We start from the raw sequence: 20,002 nt of genomic DNA on the forward strand, positions 1-20,002 counted from the left end.
ACTCCATATCACGAACAGGTATCTCTGGGCCCACTCGGTAATACAACATCATAATGAGCTTGCAATCAATGTGACTAAGGAGTTAGTCACGGGATCTTGTATTACGGAACAAGTAAAGAGACTTGCCGGTAACGAGATTGAACTAGGTATGGAGATGCCGATGATCGAATCTCGAGCAAGTAACATACCGATGGACAAAGGGAACAGTATACGGGATTGATTGAATCCTTGACATCGTGGTTCGACCGATAAAGATCTTCGTAGAATATGTAGGAGCCAATATGGGCATCCAGGCCCCGCTATTGGTTATTGACCGGAGAGTGTCTCAGGTCATGTCTGCACAGTTCTCGAACCCGCAGGTTCTGCACACTTAAGGTTCGGTGACGATTTGGTATTGTTGAGTTATGAATGATGGTGACCGAAGGTTGTTCGGAGTTCCGGATGAGATCGCGGATGTCATGAGGAGCTACGAAATGGTCCGGAGGTAAAGATTCCCCTTCGCCTTCGCCTTCGCCTTTGCCTTTGCCTTCTCCTTCTCGCCTTCCCCTTCCCCTTCCCCTTCTCTTCTCCTTCTCCTTCTTCTTCTTCCCTTTCTTTCGATGCATCGATCAAACCCTCACCCTCATCACCCACTTCATATTTGTCTTCATCAACTTCATTGGTTTGAGACCAATTGTTGGAGCCAACACCCATAGTCGACATATATGCGTCATCATTAAAACTACAAAGTAACATGACAAAAAAAACTAAATCAATCTACATATGTGCACATTTGTCAACAACAACAAAAAAGAACAAAAAATATACCTTGTGAGCATTTCATCGAGCATTGTGTGTGCATCGGCCGCCGGCGCAACAAATTGCGATGTTTCCGGCGCTTCGGGCGGTGGAGGCGCGGCCGGCCTCACTCATGCCTTCTTCTTTGTCACCGCCTTCCTCTTCTTTTTGGACGCCGTCGCTGTCGCGGTCGCAATCACGGTCGCGATGGCCGTCGTGGTTCGTTTGGAGGCGGAGCTCCGTGACGCGGCCGGCGGCGGCGCAACGCCATCCTACGCGCTCGGTCGGGGCATCATGAAGAGCCCGCGCGCGAGGCCGCTGTTTGGAGCCGCATCGACGACGGAGGTCAAGCCCGTGCTAGGGTTTGCGATGACGGGGATGACGGAGATGTCGCGTGTGTATGGAGGGGGAATGTCGGAGCGCCCGCCCATGGCTGGAGGTCGCTGGCGGCGGCACGGGGCGGGGTGAAAGCGGGTGCGAGCGGAGAGTTCATCGGCGGTTGCTCGCTTCGCGCGCGGGGTAACGGGCGCCCGAAAAAAACAGTGCACGATGCTGTTTTGTTCGGCGTGCGGAGTGTTTTTAACGCCCACGATTTTTGCGCGTATGCTGGAGCTGACGATTCGGTCGGACGTGTTAAAATCCGTTTTTTCACGTGCTCGGTTTATTTTAGCGCGTGTGTTGGAGATGCTCTTAGTAGTGAGCGTGCTGTGTAAAAGAAAAGAAAAAAAAGAAGGCAAGGAAAGCCAGATAGGAAATCAACCGTCATCCGGGACAGGGAAGGGGCGAGGAGGGTGCTGAAAGTCACATTTTGCATAGGGTTTCTCTCCCTCGTGCCCAGACGAACAAGCACACCACACAAACCCACACACTCCCCACGGAATTCACAAGCCCACAAAAATTCCGAGAAATAGAAATCCTCTCGAAAAATCGGCGTTCCAAATCCCCTCCCAAGAGCTTCCCGAATCCCGCGAATCCCGACGAATCCCCACGAAATTTTCCAACCCTCCAACGCCGCCGCCTTCCGCAGATTTCCCGACGAGGCCCATCGAGAAATCCAGCGCGCCGTACACAGAGTCGTCGCTGACTCGCTGGTCGCCCGCCGGGGCGCCCCATCCCGGGCGGCCGCGTCCTGGTCGATCAATTGTGTCGCGGCGGCGTGAGACCGATAGCTATACGGGAGGAGGGGAGCGATTTTTGCCCCCTGAGCAGTCCTTTTTATTTATTTTTTGAGCATGTGTGTCTGAGATAGATTGTCTTGTGAGAGGGTTAGGGTTTGGTGCGGGGGCTAGGGTTCGGTGGTCTCTGCTCCCCTCCGAGTTGAGGTTGGGCGCGGATGCGCCGTTGAATCCGCTGTAACCGCCTTCAGTGTTTGGCGAGAAGTGGAAGGCATTGGTGGTTGTTTCATTGTTGTGCCGGACTGGATCCTGCTGCTGGGAGGTGTAGATGGTGAGTGGCGCCAGCTGGCATGGACCGAGGTGAGCCCTCGTTGAAGCCAGAATGGCTGGTTCGCGGGGTTGCTACACCGACAGTGGCCGCCACATGTCTCCGACCAGGAACTTCACCCCGTGCAGGTGAGCTGCCTTTCCTTGCCAATTTGCCATTTTGGTGCATATTCTGGCTAGTGGTTACTGCCGTTTATAGAATGTATGCAAGATCAATTGTTATTATAGGAGTCACGGCGGAGACTTTTCTAGTGGCATTGGATATTGTTATTACATGAGTGCACCAGAGACGTTTCTAGTTGTATTTGGTAACTTTACACCAGCTGTAATTGTTATTACAGGAGTCGCACCAGAGGCGTTTCTAGCAGCTGTAATCAGTGATTAGTTTTTTTTTGTTCTTGCTACTAGTTTTGTTTATTTATGCATGAGGAAGTTAGTGCACTTCTAGTGTGCAGTTGCTGCCTGCAAACTCACCATTTTCCTTACGACAATGATCGTTCTTCAGTGTTCCTACCACCAATATTCGCCTTTTTTTAATTTAAGGGCAATACTTGTACTGTGAAGTGCTTTATTTATACTCCCTCCGTCCGGAATTACTTGGCGCAAAAATGGATGTATCTAGAATTAAAATACATCTAGATACATTCATTTCTCGGACAAGTATTTCCGAACGGAGGGAGTATGTTGCATGGAACATGGAACCAGTGTAATATGTCTATTTATAATTGACTAATTGAGTAATTGTGCACTTGTGGTAATCATTGAGGAATCTGACTTTGGAGACATTGCTCACATCAGCATTGTGTGGGTGCTTGTTAAACTAATGATTATCATTCTGTGTGTCATTTTAACTGCAGTAAGTGTTGTTAAATTAGATATTATTTTACTCGGAAGTGATTTAATGTGAGTTACCTCCAAGACTTTCTTGGATGTGAAAATTTACAGTTTTATGTTGGTTAGCCATGTTGCTATAATGCAGCAGTCCTTGTAGCACCAGATTTGATAGGGAATACAGCAGGATTAGACAGAAGCACCTATTAAGAAATTCTTGGAGAGGTATGACACGTAGTTGATGTACTGAGACTATTCTCATCCTTTGCATTTTTCGAATCTTTGTTATATAGTTGGCAATAGATAGTTGAATGTAATTCCCTTTTGTGTACACAAATATATACACAGCTGTACCACACCACCGCTAGTTTCGAAAGGGGTAGTGGTAGGCAACACATTTTTAGCAATAGATAATATTCTTTTCTTGATACAGTGGACATGTGTGGTCACTGATCTTTGTAAGCTAATTGTTCAATGTAGGGTACTGGTAGCAGTAGAGCCAAGCAAATGCAGTCCGGTCTTTCTTACCATAACCTGTTTTGATTTGCTGACTAGCATATATAAACAAAGCTAATGTTGGACGAATTAAACTAAAGTATTAGAAATGTAAATATATAATTAGCTAAACTTATTCTTCACTTCAGCATTTCTTGGCAACCTCACTGCACTTATGCAAGTGCTGAAATAAAAAACCCGTCACCAAGAGTTCCATGACAGAATTTCGCATTATTCACTTTGGCCTAGATGCTCACTCTGGGGTTGTAGATCGGGATCCACTCAGAGGCAGGATAGGTGCCGGGAGTTACTGCATGCACTAGACTAGTCCTGCTGCAAGGAGCCAGGGACACAAAGGATACAAGTAAACCTGAGAATGGTTATTAAAAAACCGGGTGTAACGGTTCGGTTCTTACTTTGGGTTTGATTGGTTCAGGTTTTATTGGGCTGAGATTTTTTTAGTTTGGTTTTGGTTTAGGTATGTGGAGAAACCAGTTTGGGTCTAGTTGGTTATGGGTTTAAACAGTTTGGTTATTAACGGTTATAAACTATGGGTCCAAACCGGTTTCTAGGCATTGGTTATATGCAATAATCAACAACGACCGAGAACGAGTATCTTTGATTCACGTGCATGCTGTAATGCACTATGTAATTATGTATTATGGGGAAACACCAAATGAAAATCGGAAGTGTTTGCTTGTGCTTTTGCTAAGCAATTTGGTTTTCATACACTTGTTAGTGAGCTTTTCAGCCATGGGCATGTTCTTTTTGCCTCTTGCTGTGTGCTGACTGTATCTCAAGGATAACTTTGTTTCCAAACTGTTGTAGATGCACTTATGCCTTTTCTATCTCATTTGCTTCTTAACATGTCAATTTGTGTAATCATATGTACATTAAAACAAACCCATAGTCATGTACTGGGTTTAAACTCACGGTTATGTATTGGGTTTAAATTGGTTTGGGTGGAAAAAATAGTGGTTCGGTTTTGGTTGGGCTAAAAATGACATTAAATGGGTATGGTTCAAGTATGGTTTTGAGAGATAAATGAACTGGTATGGTTCAAGTATGAAACCATTCTCAGGTTTAGATACAAGGTCCCAAGCTTCATCTGTGCAACATCGATGACTTAGCTGCTTGTAGGCACGGCAAATGGAATTGTGGATTCCAGGTGCAGAGGCTTGCTGCGCTGCATACTCTTCTAGTTACAAAAAGTTTGTTGAAGACAGTATTTTATTATTGTTTTCTTATGTTGATGTGCTAGTAAGATCATATTTTTTGCTTTTTGTGACCTGTGTGTTATTTGCAACAATGAAATACTGATCATACTGTACAATGTATATTACATCGTCACTGCATCTTTTTATTTAATAATGTTACATAATACTTGTGATTTATTTTGTTCTTGTACTTTGCACTTAGTAAGGATTGATGTTCAATTGTTCAGTTACCAGTCATTGTCATTGTCATTGTCACTACCTTCGTGGTTTGGTGTACTGTTTCATGGTTTAACTGATCATTTATGGACCTTCTTGAATTAACTATTCTTTTGTGCTTGCAAAATCACTGCATTTTGCTAAGAAGTTTTTGTTTGATGCTTTAGGTGATCAAGACAGGGGTGCTTCATCAAGAAACCGATTATCAGGCCGTGATCGTGAACGGAGCTCCCAGCAGTCCTCTTCACGTAGAGGTTCTGGCCCAAGTGTGTCCAGACGGCATGATCGGGATGGCTCAGTGAAGTCAAGAGGCTATGCCAGTTTTGGAAGGAGCAACAGAGACAGAGGGTGTGAAAAGGACTCTGATTTCCATGATTGGGAGAGTAGGTTGGGTCTTCCAGATGGCTCTTCGCGTGATGGCTTTGGGTCCTTTAGCTCTTGCAGACCTGAAAGCGATAGGCTCAGTCGTGTTCGTCCAAAGCTGGACACATCGACTCGGACAGCTGGAGTAAGTTTGGAAAATGGTAATCTATCTAGAAAGGATGCTGGTGGTATCTCCTTTGAGCAAGAATTTCCACACCTTAGTTCTGAGGACAATGATGTGAAGCAAGATATTGGTAGAGTTCCATCTCCTGGAATTAGCACCCCACTTCAGAGCATACCATTGGTTACTGCACCTGATGGCTGGAACTCGGTGCTAGCAGAAGTTCCTGGACTTAGCGAGCCAAGCAATAACTATGTTTCTTCTGGTTTATCACATGCTGGTTCTGGTAGGCAGCCTGAAGTGTCGAGCTGCGGGACGGCATTAAGCATGGCTGAAACTGTAATGCAAGCACCATTAAAAGTTTCCACCACACCCCAGGTAGTGCAATCTATAATGAATATGATATCTGTGTTTTTTCTTTCTTTCTTTGGTTTGTAATCATATTTTGTTCTAGTGACTTGATCTAAATAGTGTTTTATGTGCAACTTTTTTACCCAGCTATCTATTGATGCTCAGAAGATCGAAGAAAGAACTATGAGGCTAAGACCTCTGACGCCTTCATCAAACAAAACATCTGTATGTGCCTTTGTTGCAACATGAATATTTCTTGTTTTGTTGTTTGCTGCTTGTGTTATTACCATGGTTGTGTTATTACCAGGTGACTTTATTTGAATATGAGTGTCATTAGTGGATCCGCCACATCATTTGTTCCTACTGGAGGAATCTGCTCCTGCAATGATCCTAAATTATGCATGTTATTAGTGATCGCATTCAAAATAGTTAGAAGATATGGCCATATATTGGTTCAGTTGCTTCATGTTCTTTGCAAACTGCAAGAATCCACTAAGCAGATTTTGGCAATTATCTGAGCATTGTTAAGGACTGGTGTCTTTCTACCATAACAATTTATGTAAATGCAATGCATCTTGTGTTTGAAATAAACATACTGTGTTGGTTTGTAGTTTGAAGATACTTGTCGGGAATTGTGAAGTATACATTTTTCTGTTTTAATAAACCATCATCCTCAATATTTTCCTACATTCGTTATTTAACTCTGCAGTTTGGACCTGAACAAATTTACGACACATGTAGGTCCACCAGTCACTGTTAGGTTAGAAGCTTTATTCTATAACACAGGATTATGAATTGTATTGATCTAGTTGGTGCTTTACTAACTATACAATAGACAAATAAAAAACTTAAAGCACATGAAATATCTCTTACATAGACAGAGTTTTTTTCTGACAAAACTTTCACTGGTAGTGTGTGTTTTACGTTTTAGAGTGACACAAAAGCTAAAAGACAGGTTTTATAGGACGGTGATTCGACCTGCAATGTTGTATGCTGCTGAGTGTTGGCCGACTAAAAGACGTCATGTTCAACAATTAGGTTTGTAGTGGAGATGCACGTTCAGATGGATGTGTGGCCACACAAGAAAGGATCGGGTTAGGAATGATGATATACGGGATAAAGTAGGGGTAGCACCGATTGAAGAGAAGCTTGTCCAACATCGTCTGAGATGGTTTGGGCATATTCAGCGCAGGCCCCCAGAAGCTCCAGTGCATAGCGGACGGCTAAAGCGTGCTGATAATGTCAAGAGAGGTCGGGGTAGACCAAACTTGACATGGGAGGAGTCCGTAAAGAGAGATCTGAAGGTCTGGAATATCACCAAAGAACTAGCCATGGACAGGGGTGCATGGAAGTTAGCTATCAATTGCCAGAACCATGATTTGGTCTCGAGATCTTATGGGTTTCAGCTCTAACCTACCCCAACTTGTTTGGAACTAAAGGCTTTATTTGTTTGTGATATTTGCGTTTTCTACTATTTGTTTGAGGAGCACGCTTCACTGTTGTATATTACTTGATCAGCATTGGGTCATTAAGCATGCAATCAATAATATGGAACATAATTTGTTTAGACATGTGAACAGCATTTTGTGGGGTTTTGCAGTTTGTTTTTACGTAAAATTGTAATTCCAATCCATAATAGGATGCAGACATTTTGAACTTGTATGTGCTTCCTAAGGCTCTATTTCTGTTTCACTTGTTTATTGAGTGATGTGTTATACTAAAGAAACAGCATTTCTGTTTGCACTGATTCATATAGAATGCTGCGCAGATATCAAGTTTGTCAGATAAGTTAAAAATTAAAGGTGCAAGAGCTGGGGATTCTAATGGTCCTGTGAAGACCGCGCCACAACTGTCAACACAGCCTTCTAACAGCTCTGTTCGTACTCCAGTCAAATCTGAGCCTTTAAAGCCATCCCAATCAGGAAGCTTTCAAGTCCTGACTCGTGATCAGAATGGTGCTGCAAATACTGCCAAAGACTGCTCCAGCAATCCCGTGAGCCCTGTTCTAGGTCAATCTTCTTCAGTGGAACCACTGAAAAGGTCTACTGTCAACCATAAGCTTAAAGGCGTTGTAAATGGCCTCCCTTTGCATCTACAGCAAGGTTCATCTGGTGAGAGAAAATCAAGTGCAAAAGAAAAGCATAAATTCTTTGAGTTACTCCGGAGCAAGTCTTTAAATGGTTCAAGTGCTGGTATCGAGTCCTCATCTAGCTTGATTGATGAGCAGAAGAACCCCTCTGTTGATTTGCCCTTGTTTAACAGTGGAATCAAGTGTATTGAAACTGGAAGTAGTTCATGCGAGGATGCAAATTCTTGTGATGGATCTCAGCGACACCTCTCTGACAATGAGGAAATCAAGCCACCTTCAGAACCTCGTGATGCTTTTTACGAGGGGTTGCATGAGATTGTAGCTGACAACAAGGATGCCAACTCTTCATCAGATCTTGTTGATGCTGAAGATGAGGCTAAAGCTAGTCTATCCATTATACCCACAGATACAACTGATGTTTCAGCGAAGTCAAACTCTAGATATGACAAAGCCGTTTTGTTGTTTGAGCCCATTGTAGCAGGGAAAGAGGAATCGTATCCTACAGAAGATGAACCAAGTCCAGAAGAAATGGCTTTCCTTAAATCTCTTGGCTGGAAAGAAGACGAAGTTGTTCCGCCTCTGAAACAGGAAGAGATTGCTGATTGTGTAAGTTCTGTTCTGTTTCTTAACTTATTCTAGTTTATGAACATTATTTGGCTTTCAATAATCAATTCCCATGTTTAGTTTTTAATAGTAAAATTCATAAGTCTCAGTCAAGTACTTATAACTTTTGGGTCATCAACATTATTTGGCTTTTCAATACACAATTCACATGCTTATTTTTCAATAATAAATTTCACAAGTCTCCATTAAGTACTCGTAGTTTTGGGTTCCCCGTTCTTTCAGTTTTGCCAAAAAAGCTTCAAAAACTTCTATCTCAATTTTATTTATTCCTTAACCCGGTGTCAGCAGAATGGATCATTGTCATGGTTTGTCATGCAAGTATTGGGTGTCATTATGAATGAACTTCTGATGAGGCATGTTGAATAATTGTGGGGTTTAGCAATAAACAATACCATTTTTCAATTGAAGCGGAAATGAAATCCTATAATTATTTACTGTATTGTGAGATTCAGGATCTGGTTGATGTTTTGAAATTTTTTACCATTTACGTGATAGTGCATATATCATTTTAAGTTTCTGGTAATGCACATCAGGAATGCAAACACTTATAAATATTTTATCATGTGTATCTATCATCTTCAGTGTTTTAACATATCCTCCCACTACTTTGTAGTTAAGGCACAATGTGAGGCTGCAGCAGAAGCTCGAGGAATGTAGGGGCTAATGATAGTACTCATCAATCAAAATTACCGGCGTTGTCAACCATGCTTTGAGCTTTTGGAGATCAAGCTGTACCATGAAGAGTTTGGGTAACTACCTCAACTCTCATGGGATGATTAGCTTAGCAAGTCAAGATATTTTTCCCGTAAATTTCAGCTCTGTGGGGAGTTTTCATGGGTAGACTGATGCTTTTCCATGCTGAAAAGTGGTTTGAGGATTTTCTTCTTCATTTTCCCAGAAGGAATGGCGAGTGAGTAGGATGGTGTTGGAGGCACATAGTTCTGCGTTCAGAAAGAATAGGATGTTTTCTTTTTTATACTTCTCGTGGCTTATCCTTGTTTCAGAAAAGAAAGGAAAAAAAGAATACTTGGTCTTTACATGAAAAGGACGTTCCTATGGTTACTGTGATCTAAAATTTTGCATAATTTTCTTTTAATGTTGTGTTTACTCTTTTGTCTGGTTACTGTGATCTAAAATTTTGCATTATTTCTTTTATTGTTTTGTTTACTCTTTTATCTGGCTTTCCTGTCTTTGCAATTGGTGGCGCTCTCGCTCTGGCATGCTCGGTTAAATGAGATCAGAAAGATCTTCCCGGGATTTTATTGGGCCCAGATATCTTTTAGTCATATGGTGGTCACTTAGGTGAATATATGACTTGACTTCTTGTTTGATCATTAGGTATTTAATTTAGCCCCCTCCTATGCTTCGAAAGTAGATAAAACTGATTGGTCATGTCAACGTTTGATACATATTAGTACTAGATTGTTCAACTCTTAGTAAGTTATGTTTTGTTGGCTTTGCTATTTTTAATAAATTGACAGGGAAATACTCCCTCCGTCCCATAATATAAGAGTGTTTATGGGACAGTGGGAGTAATAGACTCCTGCAGTACATACGGAGTATTTTATAGTAAAAGGCAAGTTACATGTAGAGCCTTCTTGGCCAACCACTGCACCAAAAAAATTAAACTAGATAAGCAACTTTCGTTTTTACAGAGAAAATAAGCTATATGGAGCATAAGCTACGTTTACCAAAACAGCATATAGGAAAAGATGATAAAACAGCAATATACGGAAAGCTGATCTCTAGTTTCTAGCGTATGAAGCTGTCAGAGTACACAATAAGAGCCGGAGTTTACGAGGCAAAGCACTACATAGTTATAGGTTGATAATTTAAGTAGGTAAATATAGATTATATGTGACTTAAAATATAAGTTTTAAAACCATGTTCATATATGAATCTAATTATATGCTTTTGATGACATATATCATATATTTAATTAGTCAAACCAATGACCAAAACTACGTCCATGTCCGAAGTGAGTATAGGTAACATGAGGCATCCTTGATAGGAAGCATGTCAGAGAAGAAACACCCACCCTTTTTTCAGGCGAAAGGATTTTCTTTTTATCTGGAACCCGTGAAGAGCGCATGGTTTCATAAAGAAGAAAGTTGACATGATTTATATAAAAACTAGCCAAAAACCACATGACAATTTAATTGTTCAGAGCATCTACAACCAGTCTCGGCAGTTCTGGGCCCTGGTGCTCTAAGAAATTTAAATGGACACGTCCTGCTGTCGACCTACAATGTCAGGTCCGTCCCTCAAATGTCTTTATTTGTAACCACAATCCTCACTTTTGAAATTTTAAATCCATATAAATAATGAATAGCACACACAAATTAAAAAGTATTTACACATAAAATTCATAGTTCAAATAAGATGTGTTCACAATGCATAACCACAACATAAAATACATAGTTTGTTGATTTCCAGCGTGGATCCACGTGTATTTCACAAGATCATTGAGACGTTGCATGTACACTTGTTGATCTTGAAGTTGTGATGCATCTCAAGAAACTTAGCAAGATGCTCCACCTCTTGTTTGGGCGGACTTGAACTCCGGGCTTTTCAAAATCCCATATTGGCTGCCCTTCTATATCATCCTCCACAATGTAAAATTACACATGTCATGAATTATCAAAGTGCCTTCATTTTTCATATCATTGCAGCCCCATGCATACCAGCCAGGAAATCACTGGCATGCGCGTTTACAACAAGTATCATGAACATAGGCATTTTTATTAATGGATATATGAGTCTTACATGATATACTACAAGTGTGATGACAGCGAAAAAGCTCTATCTAAGGCAGCATGGTCTTGGTGCGGCTCCAATCCGCAGGGATCTGACTCGGTTATTCTCCTATCTCGCGAATACTCCGACTCCTTGACGACGGACGACGGATCCTTACGTGAACCTGGCCATGTTAAAGGCTGCTGAGTACTTTTGAATGTATTCGCAAGCAAACCAAACTAACATATACACTAAGCAAAGCAATCTATGGAATTCAAGCATGCACTTGTTATTAGAGCAATATTAATTATCATGGTATAACAGGATTATCCAGTAAGATAATTACTAAAGTAAATATGACAAGGTAAAGCATATTAGGTAAATAAATTATACTTCGAATATTCTCACGATCCAATCCGAATCTGATCCAACTCCTGTGGTCATCCGACCACTCATCTCATAGCCATCCCATGGCTAACATGTCATATTCCTGACATCATCTGATGTCTGCACAAGACGAGTTCTTCCATCATTATTATCGTTGATACGGTTGACCACCTAGTGAGGTATGGACAGGGTGTCCAATACCGTGGACGCGACTATTCGAATAGATTTTTCACTCTGGAGAGGTTGCACACTTTACCCACACCATGAAGCACCTAGCCTCGTGATCCCATTCGGGTGGACCAGCGTTGCTTCAACGAAACCTGCCTGACCCGTGACTCTCCCATCGTATCACCGGCATTCATCCCCCCCGGAGTCCTGCCCTGGGTGGCCCCTGTGTCCTCATGACACCTGCCACCGTCGTGGCCAACTAAACTGTCCCAAACGGGGACGCCGACACAAAACAATCAACTGGCTCACAAGGTTATCGCCGCCCACCGGGCCAGGGTAGCGCGCGTGCATAACCTTCCCTGTCTGGTGGTACCGGTAGAAGAGCACGCGATCAGACCAAGTCAGGGCAGTCCCATACCGGCAAATGTGGTTGCACGGATAAGCCCGAACAGGTGACTCTAGATTCACCGACTAGATTTAGTCTTAGCCAGTATTTCACAAGCATGGTTGTTTATCACAATAACTTGAGATGGCAGTAGCTAAGCATGATAAAAACATAATCACCTATCTCCATATAGTGTCACGACAAGTCATTAGTGCAATGATAAGATGAGTAGTAGCACATACTGTAAATGACAATATCGAAATGGGAGGAGTTTAATTATTTCTAGCACAAGCATATCATTAATTAAACACGCAAGAATAACACAGAGCAATGCTTTAGGGCATATATCAGATGGTCGGCTTGCCCGGGGTCAAAGAATACTCCGGGAAGAAGTGCGGAGAGTCCGCTGAAAGGATCGCCGAAAACTGCTCTCTCTTGAAGGGGGCTGATAGAAGGCAAGGGAAAAATGGTCATTTTCATAGTGTGGAAACATTATTAAAATGATACCATCGGACCGGGCTCGTCGATCTGAAGAAGTGGGCGTTGGTTTCACCTGAATCGGACTTACGAGCGAAAAGTTATAGCCGTTTGAAGTCGAGGGACCAATCTACAAATAAAATATTCACAAACAGGCCCCTGGGGGCTGACCCGAAAGCGCACTCAGCCAAAATACGTTTTCCGAAAAGGAAAACGTAAACTTAGCCGCAGTAACAGGAAATACACTTTCTCTAATTGAAAGCGCATTTACTGCAGTGCGCTTCCACTTAAACAGCACGGCCCCGGGGTTGACTTGGTTGTTTGAGTGACAAGTGGGGCCAAGGGGAGGCGAGCCTGCCTGGCCAGGTCGTATCCTTCTTCCTCCCGTTCGCGACAGAGGCAGAGGCGAGGCGCCGCCACGCTGGTGTTGGCCACGGTGACTCCGGCCGTCTCGAGGCAATCTCTCACCATTGGCGGATGCGCGGGAGGGTGCTACACCCAACCAGGGCTCCACGAGCATCGGTGAGCGACGGTAGCGGCTGGGCGCCGACCGTGGAGGACGGCGACCTCGGGAGGAGATGGGCACGGCGCCACGACCACTCCAGTGAGGAAGCAAGAAGATGTGGAGGCTTGCCGTGCTCCGAGTGGCCTTTTGGAGTAGGAAAGAGGGGGAGAAGGGCTCGGCCTTGAGCCAATTTAGGAGGAGGAGGCCCTCGGCCATGGCGGTAATTGGGCGACGGGAAGTGGCTCTCGAGCTCAGGTGAGAAGATGGGGAGGATGCTAGGAGAGTGGTGGAGCTGCCGGTGAGCTCGAGGGGTGCGGGAATGGCCTATAAATAGGTACACGACGGCGAGCGGATGGGCTCGGCCGCCGTGGCGACCTTATCGGCTGACTGGAGCTCTGGGGATGGCGTGGCTGGCCGTTTGCAGTGTCGAGCAGCTTCGCCGGCGCGCCCGGACGGGCTGGAACCTGCTGGAGGCGCGTTCCCGACACGTACGGAGCACATGGCGCAGGTTTGGCGTGCTGTGCATGTGGTCACCGCGTGGCCACGGCATTGCCACGCCACACTCGTTGCAAAAACATGTCTGGGAGTTTCACAATCCTCAGGTAGATGGCTTGCATATCTGGAGGGTGTTAGAGTATATATCTCCATATGTGGTTTTGGTAATTGATGACAATTCCTATGGACTAATGGTTGCCTTAAGTTATATTTATAGGATTTGTCCATAGGCACTTCTTGAAGTCCATCTATTGGGTTCAAGGAGTTTATATGATGACCAAGATGGTATTCAAGGTATTATCCAAAGAATGGTCATAGAGACACAAGGTTGATCAAGATCTCATACAAAGAGTAAATCAAGATGATCAACACATAAAGCGTACAAGATGTACCGAGAGGGATCAAGTGATCCCATGGTATGGTAAGCATTGTCCATTACGTGTTTGTGTACTAACCCATGGTCTTCATGAGAGTTCTATGTGTGGGTTAGGTGTGTTTCCATGGGCTTGCGTCAAAAGGAAGATCTCATACAACCCATGAAGGATGACGTCAAGTGGTGATCGTCATCAAGATTGCGGTGTGCAAGTTCAAGAGGATCAGCACGAATATATCATGCTTGAAGCTTGCCGTCCATTGTGGTGGCAATGGACTTGTGAAGATATGCTGAGGAGTGGCTCACCCATAGTGAGTATGGGGGAGCAATCAACTAGTCTTCATCAAGCCAACGCAATCAAGAAAGGTGGTCCATCTTGAGGAAGCCAAGATCATCATCATCTAGCTCAAGAGGATGAGGTGCAAGGTATAGGTTTGCCCTTGATAGGTTTTCTGTTTAGGATAGATTGCTGTACTATCAAGGGGGGATCTCAAGTGAGTAGCTTGATCGTATCGTTCGTTGGGAGCTCAAACCATTTGCATCCTTGCATCATACTTCTTGGTTCTTGTTTGGTGTTTCTCTTTGTGAGTTTTAGAGCTTATGGTCATCTTCATGACAAGCTCGAGTTCATCGAAAACGGAGTCCATATGCATCTACTATGATGTTTTCGATATTGGAGTTTTTGCCGGTTCTTCATTCATAGAGGACTCATATCTCTATATCATTGGCATTTTCATATTTGCATGGTCTTAAGATTTCCACTCGCTGTTTGGATAGCTCTTGTCGTCCTGAATCCAACAAGCTTGGGTTTGCTCGATTCAGAGCTCGTATGCGAAAGTTATGGCTGTTTCAGTGGCGAGCGGTAGTACCGCTGGACCTAGCGGTAGTACCGCTGGACCTAGCGGTAGTACCGCTAGAGCTGGCGGTAGTACCGCTGTCCTAGCGGTAGTACCGCTGTCGTAGCGGTAGTACCGCCCCTGGTCAGCGGTAGTACCGCTCCAGGACTTTAGTACTGTCATCTTTGCGGTTGTACCGCGTCGGACTTTTTGCGAAGACTTTCTTGGCGGTGGTTGGCCCGGTAGTATCTTTGCGCTACCATGGGCTCATCGGTAGTACCGTTGCTGCCAGCGGTAGTACCTCTGGAGGGTCAGCGGTAGTACCGCTGCAGCCAGCGGTAGTATCGCCGGAGGGTCAGCGGTAGTACCGCTGGGCTCTGGCTGTAAGTGGGGGTAATGGTCTGATTCCTCCCCCACTATATAAAGGGGGTCTTCTTCCCCCTTGGTCTTATCCATCTGTTGAGCTCTTGTTCTACCTCCATTGTTGACATTCTTAGAGCTTGCTAACTCTCAATCCCTCCAATGATTCTTGCTTGTTCTTGAGGGAAAAGAGAGAGGAGATCTAGATCCACATCTCCACCAATCACTTTCTCCTCTATGTGAGGGGAACCCCTTGGATCCAGATCTTGGAGTTCTTTGTGAGCTCCTTGTTCTTCCTCTCATATTTCTCCATAGCTTTCGTTGTTGTGGAGGGATTTGAGTGTGAGGGACTTGACCACTTCGTGTGTTCTTGCCATTGCATTAGTTGCATCGGTTTGAGTTCTCCACGGTGATACGTGGAAGTGAGAAGTTGAGAAGCTTATTACCTTTGGTACTTAGTACCCTAGATATTGTTCTTCGTGGATGCTTTGGCGTCCTAGAAGCTTGGTGGTGTCTCGGAGCTCAATCATTGTGGTGTGAAGCTCCGGGCAAGCGTGGGGGTCTCCAATTAGGTTGTGGAGATTGCCCCGAGCAATTTGTACGGGTATCGGTAACCGCCCCAAGGGTTGCCACGTGTACGGGTTCGGTGACCGCCCTCAAGGGCCCCTTAGTGGAATCACGGCATCTTGCATTGTGCGAGGGCTTGAGGAGATTACGGTGGCCTTAGTGGCATCTTGGGGAGCATTGTGCCTCCACACCGCTCCAACGGAGATTAGCATCCGCAAGGGTGTGAACTTTGGGATACATCATCATCTCCGCGTGCCTCGGTTATCTCTTACCCGAACCCTTTACTTATGCACTTTACTTTGTGATAGCCAAATTGTTTATTGTCATATATCTTGCTATCACTTAGTTGTTTATCTTGCTTAGCATAAGTTGTTGGTGCACATAGGTGAGCCTAGTTGTTGTAGGTTTTGTGCTTGACAAATTAAACGTTAGTTTTATTCCGCATTTGTTCAAGCCTAAACCGTAATTATTTTAAAGCGCCTATTCACCCCCCTCTAGGCGACATCCACGTCCTTTCAATTGGGGGATGGCGTGGCTGGCCGTTTGCAGCGTCGAGCAGCTTCTCCGGCGCGCCCGGACGGGCTGGAACCTGCTGGAGGCGCGTTCCCGACACGTACGGAGCAGAGGGCGCGGGTTTGGTGTGCTCTGCACGTGGTCACCGCGTGGCCACGACATTGCCACGCCACACTCGTTGCAAAAACATGTCTGGGAGTTTCACAATCCTCAGGTAGATGACTTGCATATCTTGAGGGCACGGGTGAGTTCTGGTGTGACTGAACCAAGGTCAAGCAGCAACCAACAACAAGATGTTTGTGCTATAGTGTGGCCACCACAGTGCTCCTTTTGGCATGATGCTTGGAATATGTTGATAACTCACTAGGGTGATTATCTTGGCCAAGATTCAGCACGATTGGGCAAGCCTAGTTGGCACTTACTTTGCAAACTTGCAAACTAGCCAAAAATGGAAAAGAGGATGCTGGGGAAGAATGGCTAAATAGATTTGGCTCAAATTTGGTGGATAGTGATGATTTGAACATATGAAGATACTCGAAAACTTTCAGCTCATTTGGAAATGCCAAAGTGGTATTTCCTTCACAGAGGTTCCAAATGGACAGAAACTTGGGAAAATTGTTGTGGATGCAAGGATAGAGGGACCGAGCTGGTTTTTGGTTTCCATGAATGATTTAACAATGTTAGTCACCAAGAAAAGTTTGAGGTCAAATAGATCAAGGGTTCAAGCACTTCCTTTGCAAATTGCCCAACTGGACAAAATTTGCAAATTGATGTTGTGCTCAAAATTTGAACTATGGTACTTGGGTTCTTGATGGAAATGGGGAAAATATGGATAGGAGAAGCTCCACAAATTATTTGGGATTTTTCCTGGCTACCTAAATGGTAGTTCCTCTAGAAACTGCCCAAAATGCAATATTGGCTTTAAATAGGAAAATACATTTTCCCCATTTAATAATGACCAATATTTTTATGGGAGCTGAATATGATCACAAAGTATATCTCCAAAATTTTGATAAGCTTTGGAGATGGATAGATATTTTCCTGGATTTAATTCCTTTAACTGGAAGAAAAAGGAATTAATTATAAATGAAAAATATTGCAAACGACTAGACAATATTTTTGCATATCCAGGGTTTAAAGATGAAGGATGGTCACTGGGAACCATTTGGGAGGCAATAGATCAAAGGAAATTGGGGTTCCTTTGTAACTGGAAGGATTAGGGTTTCCCTTCCACCAACTCGGAAGGTAGGGTTTTGATGGCAAAACCCTGAGAATAGATGCTAGGTGGAAAGGTTGGACTGGAGAGAATCTCTGGTTGGTCAGGAAAGGCAAGGCTAGATGACCATCTTCACATACCCAGGAGCTAGAGAAATCTGATAACACCGAGAAAAAAAACGGTAGTCAAATCCCCAAAGGAAAAAAACAGGAGCGAAAACGAGGGTGTTACAAACCTACACCCTTAAGAAAATCTCGTCCTCGAGATTTCCAGGCTTACCTCCCAGGGAAGGGGGACTTACCTGTGTGCAACTTGGATCCATCAGTTATCCTGTCTTCATTAGTTGACTGACCTTTTAAACTAACTCTTCTCATGGCTTAGGTACTATTTCTGCACACAACTTCCTTGAATCCTTGTGTTTCCTTTCAAGTGTATCTTTTGTCTTGGTAGTGGTGTTGTTGGTTGGGGTAGTGAGTAATACATAGAGCTCGGTTTCCATGGCCTGGAAGTAACTGCTTTGGGTTTTATTGCGATACTTCGTACTATGACTGTCATGGGCAAGACATCATTTCCTTGGTACAAGGCCTATGGGTTCGTATGGTCTTGAGTGAGTGGGAGTGGATTTACTTTTTGCTGTGTCAGAATGCTCAGTCTGGCTATGGGTCCTGTCCTGATGTTTCATTCTAGCTTATGCATTCTGACTTTGCCCTTAGGTGATCCATAACTCAAGGAATCAACATGACTGAACTATGGCTGCTATATCCTCAACTAAAATGTCAGGCATGATCACAAGGTAATCATAGAAAGTAATCTCTTAATGATGTCATGATGTCTCTGAGCTGTTGGTGCTGACGTGCTTTGAGCCATTCTATCTGACTGTCTGGTTTTAGACTCCGTCGCTTGTGGAGAGGGCTCTGTCATATATAGCCTCTGTAGTCCCTACTGTGACCACTGAGCTAAGCATAGTATGGATCTCATTTGGTGTATCTTTCAGGGCATAGCCTCTTATCTGGGTTGATGTCCCATATTCATGATGAGTGTGGCAGGCTCACTTGTAACCGCATGTAATGCATTGTTGTGGCCGCATATGCAAGAGTCTGACAAGGGTTGGTAATACCACCCTGTTCGTGAAGTTGTATCTTGTTGACCGTCACGGAGGTTGTTTGTCCACAACTTATTTGTGCTTGTGGACTCCTTTGACGGACCTGTAATAACCTGCCAACACGGCTCCTTGATTGTTTTCCCGGCTTGTCGTCTTGTTCTCACAACTTACTCTTGCATATCTCTGTTGGAATTATGCCCTAGAGGCAATAATAAATGTATAGTTATTATTATAATTCCTATATCAAGATAATAGTTTATTATCCATGCTATAATTGTATTGAATGAAGACTCATTTACATGTGTGGATACATAGACAAAACACCGTCCCTAGCATGCCTCTAGTTGGCTAGCCAGTTGATCAATGATAGTCAGTGCCTTCTGATTATGAACAAGGTGTTGTTGCTTGATAACTGGATCACGTCATTGGGAGAATCACGTGATGGACTAGACCCAAACTAATAGACGTAGCATGTTGATCGTGTCATTTTGTTGCTACTGTTTTCTGCATGTCAAGTATTTATTCCTATGACCATGATATCATATAACTTACTGACACCGGAGGAATGCTTTGTGTGTATCAAACGTCGCAACGTAACTGGGTGACTATAAAGATGCTCTACAGGTATCTCCGAAGGTGTTAGTTGAGTTAGTATGGATCAAGACTGGGATTTGTCACTCCGTGTGACGGAGAGGTATCTCGGGGCCCACTCGGTAATGCAACATCACACACAAGCCTTGCAAGCAATGTAACTTAGTGTAAGTTGCGGGATCTTGTATAACGGAACGAGTAAAGAGACTTGCCGGTAAACAAGATTGAAATAGGTATGCGGATACTGACGATCGAATCTCGGGCAAGTAACATACCGAAGGACAAAGGGAATGACATACGGGATTATACGAATCCTTGGCACTGAGGTTCAAACGATAAGATCTTCGTAGAATGTGTAGGATCCAATATGGGCATCCAGGTCCCGCTATTGGATATTGACCGAGGAGTCTCTCGGGTCATGTCTACATGGTTCTCGAACCCGCAGGGTTTGCACACTTAAGGTTCGACGTTGTTTTATGCGTATTTGAGTTATATGGTTGGTTACCGAATGTTGTTCGGAGTCCCGTATGAGATCACGGACGTCACGAGGGTTTCCGGAATGGTCCGGAAACGAATATTGATATATAGGATGACCTCGTTTGATTACCGGAAGGTTTTCGGAGTTACCGGGAATGTACCGGGAATGACGAATGGGTTCCGGGAGTTCACCGGCGGGGGGGGGGGGGGGGGGGGGGCAACCCACCCCGGGGAAGCCCATAGGCTTTGGGGAGACACACCTGCCCTTAGTGGGCTGGTGGGACAGCC

General features: G+C 44.1%; 1 protein-coding gene across 2 annotated transcripts; it reads left to right on the forward strand.

The window, feature by feature from the left end:
- Positions 1-1,562: 1,562 nt before the first annotated feature.
- LOC123426851 lies at positions 1,563-9,622 on the forward strand. Of its 2 annotated transcripts, XR_006622325.1 has the most exons (6): positions 1,563-2,348; positions 5,146-5,840; positions 5,961-6,038; positions 7,582-8,508; positions 9,140-9,275; positions 9,425-9,622. XR_006622325.1 is itself a non-coding variant. In XM_045110747.1 (5 exons), exons 1-5 carry the CDS (start codon positions 2,243-2,245, stop codon positions 9,188-9,190), a joined length of 1,857 nt encoding a protein of 618 aa, XP_044966682.1. In that variant the 5' UTR covers positions 1,563-2,242; the 3' UTR covers positions 9,191-9,622. The 2 variants fall into 2 exon arrangements, 1 of the variants encoding a protein (XP_044966682.1); XM_045110747.1 differs by having other exon boundaries at positions 9,140-9,622.
- Positions 9,623-20,002: the final 10,380 nt, after the last annotated feature.

This window comes from Hordeum vulgare, chromosome 2H, assembly GCF_904849725.1.
Source record: "Hordeum vulgare subsp. vulgare chromosome 2H, MorexV3_pseudomolecules_assembly, whole genome shotgun sequence".
Lineage (NCBI taxonomy): Eukaryota > Viridiplantae > Streptophyta > Magnoliopsida > Poales > Poaceae > Hordeum > Hordeum vulgare.

Excerpts from the sequence above, each read along its gene's own strand:
- LOC123426851 (XM_045110747.1), top strand. The coding sequence starts at position 2,243 with ATGGACCGAGGTGAGCCCTCGTTGAAGCCAGAATGGCTGGTTCGCGGG. Across the intron at positions 6,039-7,581 it reads CTTCATCAAACAAAACATCT|ATATCAAGTTTGTCAGATAA; the intron begins GTATGTGCCTTT and ends AATGCTGCGCAG. Across the intron at positions 8,509-9,139 it reads AGGAAGAGATTGCTGATTGT|TTAAGGCACAATGTGAGGCT; the intron begins GTAAGTTCTGTT and ends ACTACTTTGTAG.